The 22,256-nt window shown below is 44.3% G+C and overlaps 1 protein-coding gene across 1 annotated transcript in view; it reads right to left on the bottom strand.

The window, feature by feature from the left end:
- The window catches only part of Yap1 (Yes1 associated transcriptional regulator), an 87,981-nt gene that overhangs the window by 47,415 nt on the left and 18,310 nt on the right, over window positions 1–22,256 (bottom strand). The window contains 1 exon segment of the mRNA XM_038321493.2: window positions 5,202–5,317. Coding sequence (XP_038177421.1) covers window positions 5,202–5,317 — 116 coding nt within the window.

Consider the following 22,256-nt stretch of genomic DNA (forward strand, 5'->3'; position numbering starts at 1 on the left):
CAATGACTCCCAAACATACAGAAAGAACTGGCTCTTTTTTTGGGGGAGAGGATGGGGTTGAGACAGGGTTTTTCTGTAGCTTTGGAGCCCATCCTGGAACTCGCTCTGTAGACCAGGCGAACTCACAGAGATCCGCCTGCCTCTGCCTCGAGTGCTGGGATTAAAGGCGTGCGCCACCACTGCCTGGCCAGAAAAAACTGCTAATGTGTGCTTTAGGATCAGATTAGGAGAACTTGGGTTTCTATCTGCTCCCATTGATTTAGGGGCTAACTGCTAATGCAAGGCTTGGAAACCCTGCCTCACTTGCTATAGTCAAGATCTTTAGAAAACGAAACAAAAACCCCACAGCAATCTATCTAGCGCCAGCCTGTAACCACGACTCCTGGCACACAGGAGTCTAAACTCCTCTCCGGAGTCCAAAGCTCAAGGCTTGTCAGGGCTGCAAATTCTATCAAGGCTGGAGACAAGGCCAAGGGTTAAGAGCACTGGCTGAGTTCAGTTCCCAGCACCCACTCCAGTTCCAGGGAATTCAATGCCCTCTTTGGACTTCTGCAGATTCCCACATGCATGTGACACACATACATACACTCAGACATACATTAAATAAACAAAGACTTTAAAATCCTGTTTAGAAAACAAAAAGGCTGGCAGGGTGGTTTAGTAGGGAGGATGCTGCTGCCAAACCTAAAACCTGAGTTTAAACCCTAGGTCCCAATGGCAGGAGAGAAATGATCCCACAAGTTATAACCCCCCACCCACACAGACACACAAACACTCTCTTTCCTATTTTGGAGAAAAGAGAGGCACGAGGAGGGCAGGCGAGAGGGAGAAAGTAGCACTATTAAAGTTACAGAAAACAATTACCCATTATCCCACAACTCAGAAGTTGGGTCAAGAAGACCATAAATTTGAGGCCAGCCTGGGCTACAGTGGGACCCACCTCAAAAACAAAAAGGTTAATTATAAATTCAGTTTTCAATGCAACTACTCTGGGTTTAAAAATAAACAGGAAAAAAAAGAATACTTGAGAAGTGGGTGGCATTGGGTGATGTCAAAAGCCATCTGTGTACAATGTACGAGAAACTCTGAGCAGAGAGAGGACGGCTGGAAAGCTGGCCCCATAAGCGGTTCTGTGCAGAGGTGAGCCCATGTTGGCCAGCCTCAGAAGAGTCCTGGCGCTGGGCAAGGTCCAAAGCCATCTCCGAACCAACTGGCCATCTTACCTTTTGAGTGACAGGAAAATTTAAATCTCTGTACTTCCTTCATCTGCCTGTTGGCATTTACAGACTCCCATTTTGGGAACAGGGTAGGGTGAACTGGAGTCAGTGCTGGGGCTTTACAAGAAGCACTGACCGAGAGGCCCAATTGGCGTCTATACTACATGTAAGCGTGGCTCGCTCTGTATTACTAACCGAGACACAAGGTCGGGTTTACAATTCCGTGTTGCCTGGTTCTGGGTCTGATCCGCAGCACAAAGAAATAAAATTTCTTTTTCCTTTTCTTTTTCTTTGGACTCAGGATCTCACGTAGCCCAGGATGGCATTCAAACTATGTAGCTGAGCTAGTCATTAACTCCAGATCTTTCTGCCACCATTTCCAGAGTGTAGGGCTGGTCAGGCACACTGAATCCCACTTCTAAGGGTGGCAGATTACCCATGTTTACATTTTTTCATTCCCTGGGGCCACGACTCCTCCCTCCCCGCACCCTCCCACCTTCTCTTTTGCAAACATTCTACTCTCAAAGTCATTTTCTCCCCGTTTCAGCCGTCATTTCTCAGATTACCTGAATTGCCTTGTAGGGAAGAAAAACAGCCATTTTGTTTGAAAATTCTGTAAAAAGCTATTTGTGACAGAAGTCAGAATAACTAACAACACAAACCGGGTGCTGGCTGTACTGACTGTGGGTCTCATTACAATATCATTCCTGCTTGAGTTTTTGTTGATAATGTCTTGTTAGGATAGTACTGTATTCATTAATAGTATTATTTACAAATCTCACCCTAAAATAATCAGGGGAAAAAGAGAAATCTGTCTTTTATGTAATCTGTCTCACAGTGTCAGTCTGTAATACTGCGTTGCCCACATCAGATGACTTCCTAAGTCTGAAAGAAACTCACTACTTGGATAAAAGCCCTGAAGCCTATATTTGATCACAAAGAGTTTCAAATATTAACACAGCCCCAAAGATGGCGTGGTGGACAGATGTTTTAAATTACTTTAAATGAAGTAAAACCAGCTATTAGTAATTACAAATAGCTTAATTACAAGATACCAGATAATATTTACTTTGTATTTAAATTAATCTTTTTTTATATCTTTTGTTTTTGAGACATCATTACCCCCTCCCTCCAACGTCCCACATACCCTGGGCACAGAGACAGATGCCCATATATTGAAATCTTTTTTTTTTTTTTTTTTTTTTTTTGGTTTTTCGAGACAGGGTTTCCCTGTAGTTTCTAGAACCTGTCCTGGAACTAGCTCTTGTAGACCAGGCTGGCCTCAAACTCACAGAGATCCGCCTGCCTCTGCCTCCCGAGTGCTGGGATTAAAGGCGTGCGCCACCACCGCCCGGCCCCATGTATTGAAATCTTATCAGCAGGCCATTGCCTTTCATTCCATGTGGGCACAAGGTCTGTTGATCATGGCTTCTGGAGGCTGGAGTACGTGTGGCTCAGGCGTAAGGGGTGCTTAGCACAAGCATCTGGGTTCCATATCCAGGGCCCCAAAACTACAGCTCCTCTAACTTCCATTACAAAGCATTTAATTTCATTCTGAAATGTCTACTGTCACAGAGGACAACCAAAATGTTCTCTAATTTAGAGCGAGAATCCCAGCACCCGAGAGGTGCAGGCAGAAGAGGATGAAGGTGACCAGAGTCAGCCTAAGCTATATAGTGCGTGCAAGGCCAGCTAGGGATACGTAAGACCCGACCTCAAACAGCGTGCGTGCAACAGAGCCAATGATCAGTGTCAGAGCTTTGGCTTCAACTATGTGAGGTCCCAACTTCAACTCTCAACTGGGAGAGGAAAAAACCCTGGAGAAAAAGCCACATCATTGCGGATGCACTCAGCGTTCAGCAGATGAAGTCGCCTGGTCTCTGGCTGGCATCTGTTTCCCTCAGGAGATACACAGCAGGCCCCACAACCCCTGGGTTTTATATGCAGTGATTCGAACATGAGTGAAAAGTTAAACCTGATTTTTAAAATATATAGACATTTTTCTTGCTACTTCACAAAATAATCCAGCATGACAACTGTTTACATGGTTAAATCACATACGTAAGTTAGCATTTAAAGCACACAGGAAGTTACTCTCTAACTCTGTTTTGTAAGGGACTTGGGCATTTTAGGCTGGGAACCCTGTGTATGGGAGCACAGGTCTCACTGATGGAGGAGTGTCTATGTGTTAATTTCATTGGTTAATAAAGAAACTTCCTCGGCCCTTATAATAGGACAGAAAATTAGGTAGGCGGAATAGACAGAACAGAATGCTGGGAAGAAGGGAAGTTAGGCAGTCGCCATGCTTCTCCTCTCCAAGAGAGACGCAGGTTAAGATCTCTCCTGGTAAGCGACCACCTCGTGGTGCTACACAGATTACTAAATATGGGTTAAAGGAAGATGTGAGAATTAACCAATAAGAGGCTGAAACTAATGGGCCAGGCAGTGTTTAAAAGAATACAGTTTCCGTGTAATTATTTCAGGTGTAAAGCTAGCCTGGTGGCGGGATGCAGCCCCGCCGCTCCATCTACATCTCACTACTCCGCCTAGCCTGGAACTTGCCACTTCGGCCTCTCGTCTTGTGGTGCTGGATTCCTGCCTGGCATGGTGACTTTTTAAGGTCTTTTTGTGTGTGTGTGTGTGTGCTGTCTAACCTCAAAGTTCTCCTTAAGTGACAGTGTATTTATTCACTAGAAATAAAGCTACAAGGCCACCACACAAGCTTTGGTGACAGTGCCACCCTGTCCTTTTATTTCCTCTACCACTTACCACACCGTTTGATGGCTGGGGGTAAGGGGTGGGGTCTTAAAAGCTCACTAGCAAATTCTGAATCTGACTTCTACACTTTAAAAACTGGCTAATACCTCCAAGTTTAAAGGTAACTGAGTCTAAATTCTCTTACTTTAGTACTTAGATCATAAACAAAACTGGTCTGCAAAGGGATGGGGGTGGAGGGTCAGTCCAGAGAACGGACATTTTCCTGTGTGTACCAAGGTGCTCATGTGGCAGCTGTGGCCTTGGGCCCCTCTAACCAAAGAGAAAGGTCTAAGGGAGTGTGGTGAGGGAGGTGAACAAGGTGCCTTTGCTCCTCCCTGTCCTGTAGACAAAAGCCAGAGGGGTCCAGAGATTAAGACCCTGGCTACTCTTACAGAGGATCTCAGGTTGGGTTCCCAGCACCCATGGCTCATAACCGCCTGTAACTCCAGTTCCAAGGCATCTGATGTCCTCTCCTGACCTCCATGGACATGAGGTATGTACACGGTGCACCATACATACATGCAAGCAAAACATGCTAGATCTCAGAGTAAGAGGGGTGGCTCTGGGTTCATGACAAACGTGGCCTTACGGGTCCTGTTAAGGTAATATAAATATCTGATTTAAAACATTTAAATGTGGCAAGGTGGTACACCAGCGCCAGGCAGAGGCAGGGGGACTGCAAGTTTGAGGCTGGTTTGGACAGATTCTATTTCAAAAACAAACGAACAAAAGAGGGGGGTATGAATATCACAGCATGAAGTCCAGCATCCCTGAGGCAGTCATGCAATACAGCTGTGCTTTTTCTTCTTTAGAGCAACTAAAAATAAAACAATGTGCTTTTCATCACATTACAAAAGGATGAGGAGTGCCAACTCAGACCCCGGACGGAAGTCAGCAATCATATACAAACACACATGGTACGCGGTGGTGCACCAGAAACCCAACCTTGGGAGGTAGAGGTAGGAGGACCATGGTTCCAGGTCAGTCATCATTTCATTGTAGACGTGCACACAATAAACAAACAAACATGATACCAAAACCTGAAAGAACAACTCAGACTCTAGAGGAAGACTGTGCTGATGGTGCTGTAGGAAAACGCCACACGAACTACTTTGAAATAAATACAATGCGTCCACATGGCACTGGGTAGAAAACTTTCTAGGTTCCCTAAAGGAAATCAGGTATCCAAAGAGATTGGCTGTGGCTCTGCAGCAGGGTGGTGCTCACCTGAGGCCGCGTTCATCAGCGTCTGGGGCACCGCTGGGCTGGCAGATGCAGGGACGTTCAGTTGCGAGAGCATGGCCTTTCGGGGGTCCTGCCATGTTGTTGTCTGATCGATGTGACTGAGACAAAGAAAAGCGAAAGTCAGACTTTATGGCTCCCCTATTAGCAAAGGAGGTCAAATGAGAACATCCCACACTGTCCCAACCCCAGCAGGGGCTCCTCACCCTGCAGCACTCAGGGACACTTTCACCTCTGAAATGTGTTAAATGAGATCTGAAAAAGTTACACCCGGAGTCTGAGGTGACAAGACACCACTGTTTCCTAGGACAGAGTGTCACTTCTAATTCAAAGAGAAGGTGGTGTCTATATCACCTAAGGTAGGAATTGGGATTAAAATTCTGGTTTGGCTAAAAATGATAATTTAACAAGCTTTTAGGACTCAAATTCTCTTTCAAAAGTAAAACACAAAAAGCAAAATGCCCTATTACTACATATAATCTAAAGCCAAAGCTGAATGGGAGAAGGAACTAAGTACCAACAGCCAACTCTCTTGTTCCTGTGGTGTCACCAGATGCCTCATGTTCCTGGACACCAACTACAGGTTCCCGCCATAACACAGCGCCCTTACACTGTGAGCTCCTTACACTGTGAGCTCCTCCCTCTCTTAATGGCTTTTGGCACCTATTTTATCACAAACATGAAAGCGATAATACACACACAATCATTATCCTAAAGTAGAAGGAGACAGCAGCTCATCAACAGCTTAGGCACAGTAGGAAAAGGCTAGCGGTTGTGGAAAGAAAGGAAAGTAACTATTTCTATCTGTGGGGACAGGGAACAAGTTCAAGCTCAGGAAAGGCATGGCGCCTGTCACTACACTTGTGTTAATGCTGGTATAAGCACACAAGTCCTCTTCTCCACGGCTGCTCAGATCAAGCCATACAGCCTAAACTTGGTTCAAATTTTGCTAAGCCTCATATAGGGGATGTTGGGGCTTACTCCACCTTCCCAATCCTGTACATAAACCGTGTATCCCCCAACAATTCACTGAATCTTTACCAAATTGTTGGTACACTTTTCCCCTAAAAAAAAAGAGAAAACTTATTTCTAGTTTTTTGGTACGTGTCTGAAGTTGTCCCTGTAACCTTCCCGCTAATCCATTAAATAAGTTTTCCCCCCAGATTTCAGAAGCTCTTAAGGCGCACCCTCCTCACTGCTCAGCTCTGGGGCTTCGACCTCAGGTGGCACCAACCATCCTGTGTTCCCCGGCAACTTAAGGCGGTGACAAGATGTCACATGTCACAATGCTCCCGTCATGATAATGGATTGAACCTCTGAGACTGTTCCATTAAATGCTTTCTTTATAAGAGTTGTCATGGTCATGGTGTCTCTTCACAGCAATAAAAACCCTAAGAAATGGGTCAACTCAAAAATCAAGGCAAAAAATGAACAAGCCACCAACCAAAGCCCAGGGATGGTTCAGGGGGAAAATACACTTGTCACAAGTCCTGACAACCCAAGTTTAATCCCTACAACCCAATAAAGGCGGAAAGGGAGAACCAAGTCTGCCCTCTACACACATACACACACACAACCGTGGCAGACAATAAAAAATAAATAAAAATTTCTTGGTTGTGCATTTAATTTTCAAATACAGAATCAAGGTCTGGGCATAAAGGTGCACGCCTTTAATCCCAGAACTCAGGAGGCAGAGGCAGGAGGATCTCTAGCTTAAGGCCAGCCTGGTCTACAGAGCAAGTTCCAAAATGCCAGAGCTGCATGCATATCATTTTATCTTAACTGGGAGAAAAATAAGTAATTTTAATAGTTTAAAGTACCAATAACTAGACAACAAGTTCATAGAACAGACTACACCACAGAGTGCTATTCTTCCCCTCCTTCTGTAGCAACAGTCTTGAAAGTGGTTCCCAGTTTAAACACTTGTGTTTCTATTTCTAAATGTTTCTATTCAGAAAAGTTTATAGATTACACTGTTACATTCTTGTATTGAATGTACTTCAGATGCAGAATCTCAGAGTGGAGACAGTTGTCTGGTAGTTGTGAAGGATAAAAAGGAAGAATAAGAGGCTGAAAAAGTAGGTTTTACAAGCTTTTTAGTTTAATAAACATTTTCAAAAGTAGATTTTCAAAAGGGGCTTAGACATACAATATTATTAGGTTGCATTTATAGTAGCATCAATTACTCGTGCTAGTTCCAGACTGTAACCAAGATGACATAGTTTTGAACCAGCAGGATGGCTCAGCAGGCTGCACTGTGTTTGGGTTCCTGGAACCACCTACCTCCCACGTGGAAAACAAAGAACTTGCTCTTATGAGCCTGTTTTCTGACATCCACAGGGACACCATGGCATGAGCAAGCAGCACACACGGTTTTTTAAATAAAAGAGACAATTTGCACTTATAGGCAAAGCAACTGACCTCTTTCTCATATCAAGGAAAGCTGATTTAGCTGGGCATGATTTTAATCCAAGCACTCAGGAGGCCTACAAAGATCAGGTTCCAGGACAGCAGGAGCTACACAGAGAAAACCTGTCTCAAGAAGAAGAAATGGTTGGTCCAGAGGCTGGTGTACTGTATATATACATACCATTAATCCCAGGACCCAGAAGGAAGCGTGAGTTCTAGGCCAGCCAGGGCTGCACAGAAACTCTGACTCTAAGAAAGCACAGGGGTGTTTTTAGGTTGGCTGTGAAGACTGTTTGAATTCTGAGCTTTGGCTGTTGCTGTTGGCAGCTGGGCCAGATTTCCTGCCCCTTATCAAATCCATGCTCGTTGTGAAAGTGTTATTTATAGCCACACGCTACAGGCTATTCTCAAACCAGGGAAGCCTGAGCTTAACTGACTCCAGGACAGCAGTACACTGCTCAATCTAACCTCTCCAGGTCCAGTGGAAGACCACAGCCATTCCTCATAAAACCATCACCTACCTTTTAAAAGTCTCAAAGACTCAGAGGAAAAAACGGCATAATTCTCTGATAAGGACAACTTATGCACTTTTCTTCTATGTCAAGTTTTTGAAGAGTGTCAGAGTCAAAGTGCTGGGCTGTCAGAAAAGCCCAAAAGCACGTGGGCAGAGACGGAAATGCCTGTGACAAATGATCTTCAGAGTAAGATGGCACAGCACTTTGTAACCTGACCTGGATAGAAGGTTTCCTGCTCATAAACAGGAAGCACCTAGGAGACCACACACACCTTCCCTCCCTAGAGGGAGCTGTACTGAGGAACAGCTCCAGGTGAGGTCATCTTCAGCCAAATGGTGTCTCTCCACAGTTACATTCAACATGCTTGTCACAACATTGTAGCAATGGACACCACTTCTCCCAAGTTCACAGCTTGTCTTTTTCTATCATGATACAGAAAATGACATAGTCAGCATACCTGGGCTGAGAACAAAAGTCAAATTGGAGGTTTGGGAGTTCTCAAGGACCTGAAGCCTTTCCTAACTAGTATTGCCAGGGAAAAGAATGAAACAAAAAACCCAAGCACTAAGGAGGCTGAGGTAGGAGGACTGTGATGAATTCAAAGTTAGTTTGGGCTCCAAAGTGAAATCCCGTTTCAAAAACTGAAGGAAGGAAGGTTGGTTAACTTCTAACAATTTTAAATTGTCTCCTAAATCATCTTATAGGCATGTTGTTTTACCTAAAAATGCCAGATTAGGGCTTGACTGCTTCACAGTCTTACTGTAGTTGATTAAACAAACTGTCTTTAAATGCACAGGACAGGTCAGAAAAGGGACTATTGTACAGACGAAAGGCAGTGTAAACCTAGGGTTCAAGGCTGTCGGCTGAGAAGGTGAGACCCTGAGGTCAGGAAGCAAAGATCTGCAGTCCAGACTCCACCTCATCCTCCACTGCTGTGACGTGAAGGAAGCCTAAGGCCCTAGACTACAGCAGAACGCAGGACGTGGAAGAAAACAGGCTTAGGCAGTCCATCCGATCTGATCAGCTCTCAGTGGCCATGAGATCTGCTCACTGCACTGGCTCATGGCTATGGCAAATAAAGGTCCTTTGGGTGTTCTGGTTCCCAAACCTACATGAAGGGAAACCATCATACTAAAGATCTGAAGCCGAATCAACACATACTTACAGCTAAACTGACTTCAACTGCTAACATAACACGACTGTAGCCATTCAAACTGCTAGGACAGGATGGGTCTGTTAAGTCCACAAACATGACTACATACTAAACAACTACGGCTGACAACACCAGCTCCCACTAAGATAACAAAATAAGCTTAAAGTCGTATTTTCTTTAAGAATTTTAAATTATGTGTGTGTGAGATGACTTTCAGAAGTCAGGGCTTTTCTCCCATCATGTGGGGTCCAGGATACCATCAGGCTGCCAAGGTTCTTTTAGCCACTGAACCTCTCTACATATTTCCTTTAAAAAAATTCTTTTATGTATAATGAGTATCTACCTGCATGAGTGTGTGCGTGTGTGAAGACCTAAAAATAGAATCAGGTCCCTGGAACTAGGTTACAGATGTTTATGGGCCACCCTATGGGTGCTGGGAACCAAATTCAGTTCCTCTGCAAGAACAGCAAGTGCTCTTAACTGCCAAGCCTATCTTACCAGCACCCACATACAAGATTTTCTTTTGACAACCATTGGATAGTATTATAAAATCTTCTAAAGCAGCAGCAGCAGCAGCAGGAAGGCACTCTTGGGAGCAATTCCAAAAGTTGGAACACATTTTTCATGCTTCATTTTGGGGGAGTGTTGTAAAAGCAGCGAACGAGCCGCTTCCCGCCACCCGTCTAGTTTAACCCCAAAATAATTATGCAGAAACTGTATTCATTTAAACACTGCCTGGCCCACTATATCTAGCCTCCTCGCCTCCTCTTGGCTAACTCTCACATCTTAATTAACCTTTTTTTTTTGGTTTTTCGAGACAGGGTTTCTCTGTAGCTTTGGAGCCTGTCCTGGAACTAGCTCTTGTAGACCAGGCTGGTCTTGAACTCACAGAGATCCGCCTGCCTCTGCCTCCCGAGTGCTGGGATTAAAGGCGTGCGCCACCGCCGCCCAGCCAATTAACCCATTTTTAATGATCTGTATATCACCACGTGACTGTGGCTTACCAGGATGAGTCTAACCTACGTCCGTCTCGGAGAGGAGAGCCATGGCGGAGAGGTCTGCCACACTGCCTTCTACCCAGCATCCTGTTCTGTCTACTCCGCCTAATTTTCTGTCCTATCAAAAGGCCAAGGCAGTTTCTTTATTTGACCAATGAAAGTAACAGAAGGCCCTCCTACTGCAGGGGAGAAAAGACATGATCCATGCCGGGCACGGCAGTTCCCGTCTGTGACTCAGGCACCTGGAAGATGGAGACAGACTGTCACAAGCTGGAGACCACCTTGGCCTGTACAGTGAATTCTACACCAGCTGGACTACAGTTTAAGAACCAGTCTCAGAAAACAAAAGGATCTACTGCATACCAAAAATGAAAAGATAGGCCTTATATACAAATAGACATGAAGCAAAGTCACGCTTGGTCTTAACACGCTTGGTGTGAACTCTTTTGTTTTGCTATTTCATCATTATCTATAACTTTGTTATTTTTATAACTTTAAACTTTGGTAAAGCCTTCTGGGTTCCCACAATGCGAGGGGAGAGGTAATGGATGACTGGATTAAGGAGAGAGGCTAGTTACCTCATCCCAGGCAGGTCTAGCAGCTTCCCGTTCCCGGCCCCTCCCTCACTCAGCAGCTGTGACAGAGAATCAAACAAGAACAGCTCACTTACCCAGACTGTTCCTGGCTGAAGAAAACAGTGTATCTGTGTTTGTGTTCGCATCTGAGTGTGCATACGCAAGTGTGAGCAGAGGCCAGAGGCTGACATCTACCATCTTCCTCGACCCCCTCCACGTTAGTTTCCGAGATAAACTCTCACCGAGTCTGGAGTCTGCTACCAAGGCAGAAGCCAAAAGATCCTCCTGTCTCTGCCTCCCCAGTGCTGGCTGGAATTACAGACTTGGTTTTATTGCTTGCATGGCAAGTGCTTCATTAACTGAGTTATAGTTCTTGCTTCCCTATTTCAAAATGTAAACAGAATGGTGTCTAATGTCAACAGTGCTCTGTTGGAGCTCCTACCGAGTAAAAAGCCTTGAATCGTATCTATTACATTGCTTCTTTATTAAGAAAATGAATGCTAGACTCTCATCCAACCTAAGCAAGTTGTCTACCTTAAGAATATTATCAGTGAACTTTCAACACTAAATTTTAAATACAGATAAATGTCTCCCTTTTTCTTGATATACTGAAACAAATCCTGTCACAAGTGATATTAGACCTTTCTTCAAGTTAATGACTATGGAATTCCATTACATTCTGAAACATATTAATACTTCTTTGCAGGGGACAAAGATGATCTATGGCATAACTGGCTGCTAGGACTTAACCAACAGACTGTTAATCTCTATAAGCAAGTCATTATTTTTTCTTCCTTCTATTTGTGTATGTGTGCTTGTATATACATTTCGACACAGTGTTTCTCCATAGCCCTCACTGTCCAGCCTCAAACTCAGAGATCCACCTGCCTCTACCTCCTGGGTGCTGAGATCAAAGATACGGTCAACGCCACCTGACGAACTTTCTTTTTTAAATCTTTTATCAAGTGGTTGAAGAAATGGCTCAGTGGTTAAAAGTCTTTGCTGGCCTGCAGAGGACCGGAAATGAGTTCCCAGCACCCCATCAAGATGCTCACATCACCTATAACTCCAGGTCCGGGGAATCTGACACTCTCTGCTGGCCTCTAAGGTCACCCACACACATGTAGAATACACTCAAACAGACACACACATAAGCTACAAAACTGTAAAAATAAACTCACTGATTAGTTAGGGAAAACAAAACAGAACATACATATAATACTTAATTGCTTAACTTTTGTTCCTTTTCCCACAGTTCCAGTCGCCTGACCTTGTTCCTGTGTGAGCATGACCCAGTAACCCTTCCCTGGACAAGACTCCATAGTCATTTCCAACCCCCAGTGGATGTCCGATTATCCATTGAACCATCTAATTCCGTGACTTCTGCACTCAACTTTACATGGTGGTTTATAGCTTCTGTTGTTTAAAGAGAAACTGAGACACCAACATGTTCCTTACTATCTCATGGATTAAGTTATACTCTAAGAAAGCTGTTTTTTTTTCTTTCCTTATTGTGGAGGCACAAAAATGTAAACCTATTTGGTAGAGTGGTTTTATGGCCTAGGAAAATGCTAACGACTTGATGTCTCAAAGTGTCAAAGCAATTGACTGAGTTGTCGCTTGTATCATGCTAATGAAGTCTTTTGTTACGTTATTCCCCTTATTGTATTGGGTATAAAAGGGTAGGAAAATTAAACATGAGCGATTTCAGTACTCACTGGAATGCCCTCCTTGTATGTACTCTATGGTTTCTATTTTATTATTTTTCATGCATCTTTGTATTCTTTACTTATATTTCTAAATCCCCACGCCTCTACCCTGGCAAGTGGTATTTTTGTCGAGGCTGGTCCTCGACACTTATCCAGGTATGATCTATACCTTAGAGTCCCTAATCCAGCAAAAAATCAGAAGAAATGAAGAATTTCTGATTTAAGGCCAAATCATACTGTACACTGCAGTTAGAATCCAACCATCTGACCAACTCCACACCTGCAAAGGACTAAAACACTCAGGTCCCGACTCAGTAGCCAGCTTCCCTCAGATGACCCCAGAGGGAAATGGGCTTGGGTGCTGTGTCTCACTCCTACCACAGCTGTACTATGGCCAACCAGGAGCTGAAAACTAAGGCACACAAGACACGTGAGGGTGTCAGTCAGCTCCCAGCTGAGGACTTCTCAGCGCTTTCTCTATGCTTGGTACTAATGGTCCTGTTTCTCATGCTTTCTGGAAGTGTGGAGGGAAATACTCAGCAACCATGCCGAGGCCTCTTGCCTTGACTCCTGCGAACGGAGCTGTGCTCAGTGGCATCATCATCTGGGCTCAGGTAAGTGGACCGCAACGGACTTCTTGCTGCCTGGGTATTCTGAATCTTGCAGGGTAATCATCCCTCACTGTGGATGACAAAAATGAGGCTCACGGTAGTTGCTCACCACACGATACCAGTGAGCAGGAGACATAAAAACGAGGTCCCCAATTTCTTGCCCATCAGCTTCATGAGGTGACATGTTAAAACAGATGCTGTAAGAGGAAGGGCCTCTAGACTGTGGATCACACCCAAAGCGGCCATCATTCCACTTAATCCTGCCTATCCTAATAGAATGTTGAAGGAGGTGGAGGAGAGAGGAGGAGAAGGGAGGGAAAGAAGAGGGGAGGGAAGGGGAGGGGAAAGGGAGAGGGAATGGGAAGGGAGGGAAGGGGAGGAAGATGGGAGAAGATGCCATGTGTGTTCAGATGATGATATCAGTACTTCCTGAAGAGTCCCAATCTTTCTGAATTCCTCATATACTGCACAGAGGAAGATAAGCGTTTATAAATATTCACAATGGGGCTGGTGGCACAGCTCAGTAGCAGAGCAACACCCTGGTTTCATTCCCAGCACAGAACAGGAAGGAGTCCTCTCACCCACTACAAAGCTGGCCATAATAGAACATGGCAACCACAAGACTTCAAGATTCCGAATCAAGTGTTACCTTTGTGCAAGACTGGAGCGCAAAACAATGCTAAGTAGGTTTCAAAGTTCCTCAGAAGCAAATGTAAAATCGGCAAATGATTCAGCAATCCCACTTCTAGATTACCCAAAAGGACTCACAGCATGGACTTGAGCTTCCTGCATTCATGTTCAAGTTGCACGAGTCACAGCGCCCACGGGGCAGCAGTCCCCGGGGAGACAACCTAAACACCACTAGCAAGTAAACAGCAAAATGTGGCCGACACAAAACAATGGAGAGCAGCCCGGGGACAGGGATGCAGGCCAGGAGGATGGCTGTTAGGGGCAAGGGCACCGCTGTCAGTTTAAAAGCCCCACTCTATAGAAGGAACCACTGACCTATAAAACTGCCATCTTTTTCCTACACACAGGGACACACAAGCACAAGTGCTGTAAAGCATGCAAGCTTTATCTAGACCAGCCTTTCTCCTTTCCTTTCTTTAAAGAAGGCCTCACATTTAAACCAGGCTACCCTTAAATAGAAGCAATTTTTCTGCCTCTGTGCAAGAGCACATTTGATAAATAAAAAAATTTCAAAACTAAGTAAAAACCACAACAACACAACACATGCCTGGAGGTAAACAATATGTAATATATAGTCCACCAAGATGGACTAAGAGAGGCCACATTTGGGCCAGGAGGTGGTGGCACAAGCCTTTAACTCCCAGCACTTGAGAGGAAGAGCAGGTGGAATCTTCACAGAGATCAAGGCCAGCCTGGTCTATAGCCCTATAGCCAGGGCTGTACACAGAGAAAACCCTGCCTCAGGAGAAAAAAAAATCTCATTCAGGTCTGTTCTACTCAGGAGCGTGCTAGTGGGAGACAAATGGTGACCTTTTACTGAAGAGCTGTCGGATAGTATCCAAGTCTGTAACTCAAATAGCCCGAAAACAACACAGTCAAGTGTTACCATGAGCCAAGAGATAAGAGTATGTATTTATTTGTTTCTTTTCACCTCCTTGTGTTTTCCAGTCCCTACCCCCCACATTAAAACCTCAGTTACTTGAACAATAAGAAACTACAACAGGCAGAAATACATAAAGAGGGGCTGGAGAGATGGCTCAGCGGTTAGAAGCATTGCCTGCTCCTCCAAGGCCTGAGGTCAATTCCCAGCAACCACATGGTGGCTCACAACCATCTGTAATGAGGTCTGGTGCCCTCTTCTGGCATGCAGGCATACATGCAGAGAGAATATTGTATACATAATAAATAAATAAATATTAAAATAAAAAAAGAAAATACATAAAGATACTTCAGACACTGACTGGTGTGATGTCCAAGACATACGATAGATACTATACTCAAAAAACACTCTCAGGAAGGATGTGATGCAGAATCTTATACTTGGGAGGCTGTGGCAGAAGGGCTGCTTTAAGTTAAAGGCTAGTCTGGTTTAACTGTTAGACCCTGTCTCAAGAAAGAAAGAAGAAGGAAAAAAGGGGGCTGGGTTACATAGAAGCTTGATGACAAGTTGAGAGAACCAATTCCCGAAACTCTCTTCTGACTTCCTCAAACATGCAGTGTACACGCACATACACAGCACACACTTAAAAGCAAAACAATCAAACCCACACCCACAGAAGCATGTCCCCCGCATCCCAGAAGCACCCCCACCCCCAGGAGCTCCCATCACATGCTCCAGAAGATTCCCCAGAAGCCCCCCCATCCCCAGAAGCCCAGTATGGGTAAATGGTCTCTATTTCAAAACAAAGCAAATCAAACAAACCAACCAATAGTACATAACTCAATAATGACTCTAATGTTATATGGCTGCTCCCCAAATTTAAACAAATTCTAGGTATTAATTATAAAACATTCATAGGATCTTTAATCTGCTTTGTTTTCCTGGTTGTGGTGTTTGAGCAGAATCTGACCATGCAGTTTCATCTCCTGCACAGGAGGCAGTAACAAATGCACTGACCTCAGCTTTCAAACCAACACTCCTCCTGGCTTCTTCAAAAGCCTTCAAGCAGATGCTCACAGGGCAAATCAAGATACTCTTGCAGGCAGAGCAAAGTTTACCTCTTCAAGTCCAACCCAGAGTCCCAAGGTCAGCACACTGCTCACCATTTAAAAGACTAAATTCAAAATTTGCTGGGCAGTTGTGGCACATGCCTTTACTCTTAGGTGGATTCTTTGAATTTGGGGACCAGCCTAATCTACAGCGTGACGATCTGGGACTGCCAGGGCTACATAAAGAAACAGTATCTCAAACCCAAAAATAAATGAATGAAAGAAACCAAACTAAGTCATTCAAAATCCTGGCTTCACGTCAGAGCAAATCACTGCTCTAAAAACAACCGAGGACAACCATGGAGTTATGAGATAAAGTGGTTTCTAGTAAATATTTTATAAATGCATACATGTATAAGATGATGGTGGGGAGGGTGTTCTTCTTTTCAAAGAGATTGTCCACTCTGTAGTTCCACTGATCTCAATCCCATGGCAATTCTCCTGCCTCACCTCCTCAGTGCCAAGAGTATAGGTATGAGCCACCAAGTTTGGCAAGATTAAAATTTGGGGGTGAGAGCTCATTAGTATTAAGTTACACAAAGACCAGACAGTCATTTTAAGGACAATTCATTGATATCATAAAAGGATAGAAAAATAAAAAGTGGTATATACAAAATACAGTAAATAAACAGGAAAAATCACTTCCTTTAACATTCCAAAGATAACACAGGAAGGACCCTCCTTATTTGGAAGTCATTCTCAGGAATTCTTAGGAGGTGAATTGGATTTCTTGCCCACTTCCTGTAGAAATCTATATTGATCACAGCAAATGAGGTTTAATCATCTCAAAACTGTAAGAGACTGTGTTCTCTATACAGTATCAAAACAACCACTAGGATCTCTGTGGACGTGGCATGTTTCTGGCAGATGTTCTACACCACTGTTGAATCATTACAATGAGACTAATTGAGAAACTCAGCAAAAACCAACAGCTTATGCTAATTAAGTCTGAACAATATGTGAGTGGTGTATGCTATGCTCCAAGGGTGGCATCTGGGTTCTAGTCTGTGGACTTTAAACCCTGTGTATCAATTACAGAGCCTCAGCTTTCTGTGGTTCGGTCAGCCAGGAGCAAGAAGCGCAAAGCCCTCACCTGACTATGTAGGTGTTCATCAAATATACCTTTCTATTGTATTTGTGTCTTCTTGGTATTTGAGACAGGCTCCTCATGCAAGGTTACCTAGGCAAATCACAACTAAGGCCCCTAATTCCAGAGGTCAAATATCAGAGTTATACAAACTGGAGCCGAGGGAGTGCTCCAGGAGTAAACAGCAGCAGCCAATGTGACATGCCACGCAAGCCAGTGCACACCTCTCGGTGCTGGCCACTCCGGCCTGCACAGTAAAGTCCAGACTAGCTACACTACACAGCAAGACCCTTTGTCCTCAAGAACTTACACATTTCTTGACCCTGGAGGAGATGGGGATGAAACACGGTCGAAATATATCACACGAAATTCTTAAAGTATTGCATACCTGTAATATGTCTAAAGTTATGTGCCTTCACCAGCAGTTCCTGAAGCTTCAATTTCCTTCTCAGTTCAAGGTTTTTAAGGCTCAAGTTTCTCAGTATGAGAGGCTGAGATATGCTTATCCTATTATGTATTTTCATGTTTGTTATGTACGGTTTGACCTACCAACAGCTTCTTCTTCCCGCTTTCAGAACTCACGGGGGTGAGGGCAGAGGCAGCCGCAGGCATTAGTGGCATCCTCCAGTGTGTTAGAGAACCCCCCCTGAGCCTCTTTGTCTCCCCTCACCTGCCATCCATTCAGGACACAGCAAGAGCAACCTGTGTGGGAGGCGCTCACTGCTGGAGAAGCAGTGAGCTCTAACCACTGCAGTGACCGGCTATTCTTAGGAAGCAGCAGGGGTCGGTCCAGTCGGCAAACACTGCTGGCCTTTGGACCAGAGGTCACAGTCTCACGTTCAGATATGAACTCCGGTTTCCAAGTCTTCTGAAGACTAGGCCAAGAGGCTGTTAACAGCCCCATCACTACCACATAGTCTGTATGTCTTCAAATCTAAAGCACAATGCAGGAATAAACTAGGTAAATTGGGTGTGGTTTTTCACGCCTAGAGTTACAGCTTTCAGGAGGACTGAGACAGGAGAAATCATGTGGGTTTGAAACCAGCCTGGGCTAAAGTAAAATCCTGCCAACAAAAAGAAGAAAAAAAAAAAACTGGGCACACTTATTTTCCTTTTAAACAAAAGCCCATGCTTAGAAACAGTTAGAGAGGCTGTGTATGTGTCTTAGCCAAATGGTAGGATAAATAAATTATATTTCTTAACTATACTGACACATGTTTTTTAAACACAGAGCTATTCTAAAAAGGGTCCAGTTAATACCAGCTCTGTTCAAGTAAGCTTCTGGTCTCTAAATATTTCTATTAAATAATTTCACTTTAAGCCAGGGTGGTGAACTAAAAATACAGGCAGCATTTTTGCAGAAATGAGAGCCTATCAAATGATTTCATGTAGACAGTCCACAAGCACACGACTCAGACAGGGAGGCACCAGGCGATTAGCAACCCTTTACAAAATAGATCAATAACGCTGCAGCGCACTAGCTGCCCTCCAGAAGGCCGGGCTGCATCCTGGAAGCAGAAGGATACTCCGCACTTGAAGGGGGACCAGAACAAAATCAATTAAGGCACTCTGAACAATCCCCACACAAGGAGAGTAATTCCACCAGACACAAGTCAGGACGGCAAGTTTCCTTAAGCAGGACTTTTTTCTTTACTTAAAATTATTGATTCTTGCCGGGCGGGGGTGGTGGCTCACGCCTTTAATCCCAGCACTCGGGAGGCAGAGGCAGGCGGATCTCTGAGTTCGAGGTCAGCCTGGTCTACAAGAGCTAGCTCCAGGACAGGCTCTAGAAACTACAGGGAAACCCCTGTCTCGAAAAAACCAAAAAAAAAAAAAAAAAAAAAAAAATTGATTCTTTTACTAACATAGAAGACAATCCACATCAAGACCATGATGAACTTGTGCTAATCCTATATACAAATTGAGAAAGACTTGTAGGATTTTCTATGATGTGCAGCTAAAAATGTTACCTTCAGAACATGATGGAATTTCATTTACAATGGGTTTAAACAGTGTTAGTTATGACTCTTGTTTAAAAGTCTGCAGCCAGGAGTGACCTGGGTCACACTCACCAATGGCAGATTCCCCTCTACAAACCCCACACTTGTGTAATGTCTTAACAGGTCATTATGAGTAAGGATACCTTATCTGAATGAGGAAAGGTGAAAGAAGCCATTACTCTTGGTATCAGCCCCAGAGGAAGGGCACTCCAACTAGGACAGGCCCCATTAAGGGAGTTAAAATGAGCCAGGATCTCCAGCATGGCAAAAAATAAGGGGGGGGGGGGGGGGAAGGTCATGGAGGTGGGGAGACAACTCAGTCAGTTATGTGCCTGCATCAAAAGCATGAGATGTACGTCTGGGGCTGTAGAGACAAAGTCTCCAGAGCTCCCTGGCCAGCGAGGGTATTCAACCAGCTTCAGGTTCAGTAAGAGAGAGTATCTCAAAAATTAAGGTAGATAGGGCTAGCTGGCTGGCTGGCCAAGAGTATACCACTTTGCAGAAGACCCATGTCTGACAGCTAACAACAACTGCCTTACGACCAGCTTCAGAGGACACCTATAGTCCCGTGCACAAACCCCCCAGACACCCCCCCTGCCCAAACACACACAGACAAACACACACAATAGTTATACTAATGGCACAAGCCTTTAATCCCAGCACTCAGGAGGCAGGGGCAATCTAGCCCACAGAAGACCCTTTCGTAGGAAGAACCAAAAATAAAACGCCCATGACTGTGATGTCATTTCTTTCAGCAGCGACACGAAGTGTAGCGACACAAGCCCAAATGATTCTCACCATGTTCTGATCAGGTCTAGGGGTTGTGGGTGGCTTCCTGCCCAGAGAACACTAGGCCCTGGGTTCAACTGAGACGGCAGGGTCAGGACATCACTGCCTCATCAGACCGAGTAAATTCCTAGGCATCTTCTTCAGTAACTCAATTAGCCTTTAAACCCGTGCAAGGAAGGACACTTCTATGGCTCCTTAGAGATTACATGGTACTCTCATGCACAATCACGTATCTTTATCAAATAAGGCAATGCTTATCTGGAGGAGCAGTTGACTCCTAGGGCAGGTGAAGGAGATGTGGTTAAGAGCTGTCTAGACTCAGCTGAGGCTTCTAAAACTGTCGAGGGAGCCTTCACCTCAGCTCAACCTGTTGGATGACAGGGAAGAGCAGATACGAAGAATTGCTGAATTTAAACATTTCCCATTCATTCCACTATGTGACCGGCGAATTCACACATCAGGGAGCTGGGAACCAGCAGGTAAAACAGACTGCTATACCGTCCATGTGGACCCAGGTCCAGACAGGTGAACAGGTTAAAGCAGGTCCCTTACACAACATGTGGCGAAGATGAAGTCTGACCACCACCTTCAAGAACACTAACACGCACAGGTAATGTCCAGCAGTGCGGATCTGCCCCAATATACCACGTACAGGGCATTCACAAGTTTGCAGATCCTTAGGGCTCAACATCCAATTATGAATAGCTAATTAAAAGTAATTAATATTAATTTGAGTCAATGCGCCATCTGCCAATCATCATTACCAGCCTGTAAGTAGTTCTAAGTGTGTAGTTGACAATCAAAACGTCCAAAATTAAAATGATGGCAAAGAGCACACTTGAAATCTGGAGATTATGTGACTGCTGCCCACAATGGGCAGCTCTTTCTTTCAGAAGTCCAGAAGCCTTCAGGGCTGTCAGAGAGGACACAGATGAGAAACAAACAGCCAGAAGTTTAACTCTCACGCTTTCTTTTTTTTATAGTGTGGCTGATAAGGAATTATTTTCCTAAGTAGACAATATTTTAATAATGATTTTAGATTAGCATAGATTAACTTATTATTGTCATTTCTTATTTTCTTTTCTTTTTTCTTTTTGGTTTTTCAAGATAGGGTTTCTCTGTAGCTTTAGAGCCTGTCCTGGAACTCGCTCTATAGACCAGGCTGGCCTCAAACTCACAGAGATCTGCCAAGCCTCTGCCTCTGAGTGCAATTTTCTTATTTTCTTTAAAAAACAATGGGTTATACCACCCACCCACCCCCACCCCCCCCGACACACAGACCTCCCAGTAACTTCCTCCACCTTGGCCACAAAGTGACACTTTCATACCTATCTATGTGTAGGACAAGTGTTTCTTGGAAGACTTACATTCTCACCAGAACTATATCCAGAAAAAAACTGGTTTTCTTGCCCGGCACTGTTTTCCTCCATCAACGCCAGTTACCATCACAGCTCTTACGAACGTCCAGCCTTAGCTGGGCTTGTTTCTAGCCAGCTTTTCTACGTAATTACCGTTTTCTCTTTAACTAATTTTGCCTTTGGGTTTTTTGCCTTTCTTTATTCTCTATCTTTTTCCCCTTCCTACTCCATGGCTGACTGTGTGGCTGGCCCCCGGAATCCTCTCCATCTTTTCTCCATCCTTGCTCTCTTCCCTAGACTTCTCCTATTATTCTCCCTGCATGCCAGTCCCGCCTATCCCTTCTCCCGCCTAACTCCTGACCATTCAACTCTATTTTAGGACCAATCAGATGTTTGAGGACCGGCAAAAGTAAAGTAACACAGCTTTATAGTTGAACAAATGCAACATAAAAGAATGCAACCACATTCTTGCCTTCTTATTACACAGAATAACAAAATGTATTTTAAATTAATATTCCACAACAGAGGCAGAGCGAGTTGGATCTGTGAGTCTGAGGACAGCTGTTCTAGTGTTACAGGCCATACAGGCCTGTGAGAACCGTTAGATGCACTTAAACAAAAGCACTGTGGAACTCAACAAACATCAGAAGAAACAAACTCAGTTTACTATGGATACGGAAGTGGGAAACCGACAGCATCGATGGTCACAGCACTTTAGAGTTGGCAAGCTGAGGGCTGTCCATTTTGATCCTAGTTTTATAGAGAAAGCTGCTCCGGTTGTCACAAAGTGGACATACTGTGTGCGGGAGACAATTCAAGACTCCTGTTTTGGGTTGTTGTCTGCTTTTTTACGGAGCAGATATCCTTGCTCATCTTTCTTGGCTTGGTTCTTTAAGAGATTGGTGCTATCCTCAACGGAATATAGCAGGCACGGTCTGTGCTATTTAGCTCACCACTTGTAGTAGTTAGGTGGGTATTAGTATTGCAGTGTTAGGAAAAACACAAACTTCATTTACAGACTTCCTACAAATTAAATAAACAGACATCCATTCATATATTATCCGTTTCTTAAAAACACCAAAATGCTTATTTCTGCCTTAGGGTAACTATTTAATAACCAAGTGAAACTGTGAGCCACAAGATTTATTAGTTTTGCT

This window comes from Arvicola amphibius, chromosome 3 (genome assembly GCF_903992535.2).
Source record: "Arvicola amphibius chromosome 3, mArvAmp1.2, whole genome shotgun sequence".
Classification (NCBI taxonomy): domain Eukaryota; kingdom Metazoa; phylum Chordata; class Mammalia; order Rodentia; family Cricetidae; genus Arvicola; species Arvicola amphibius.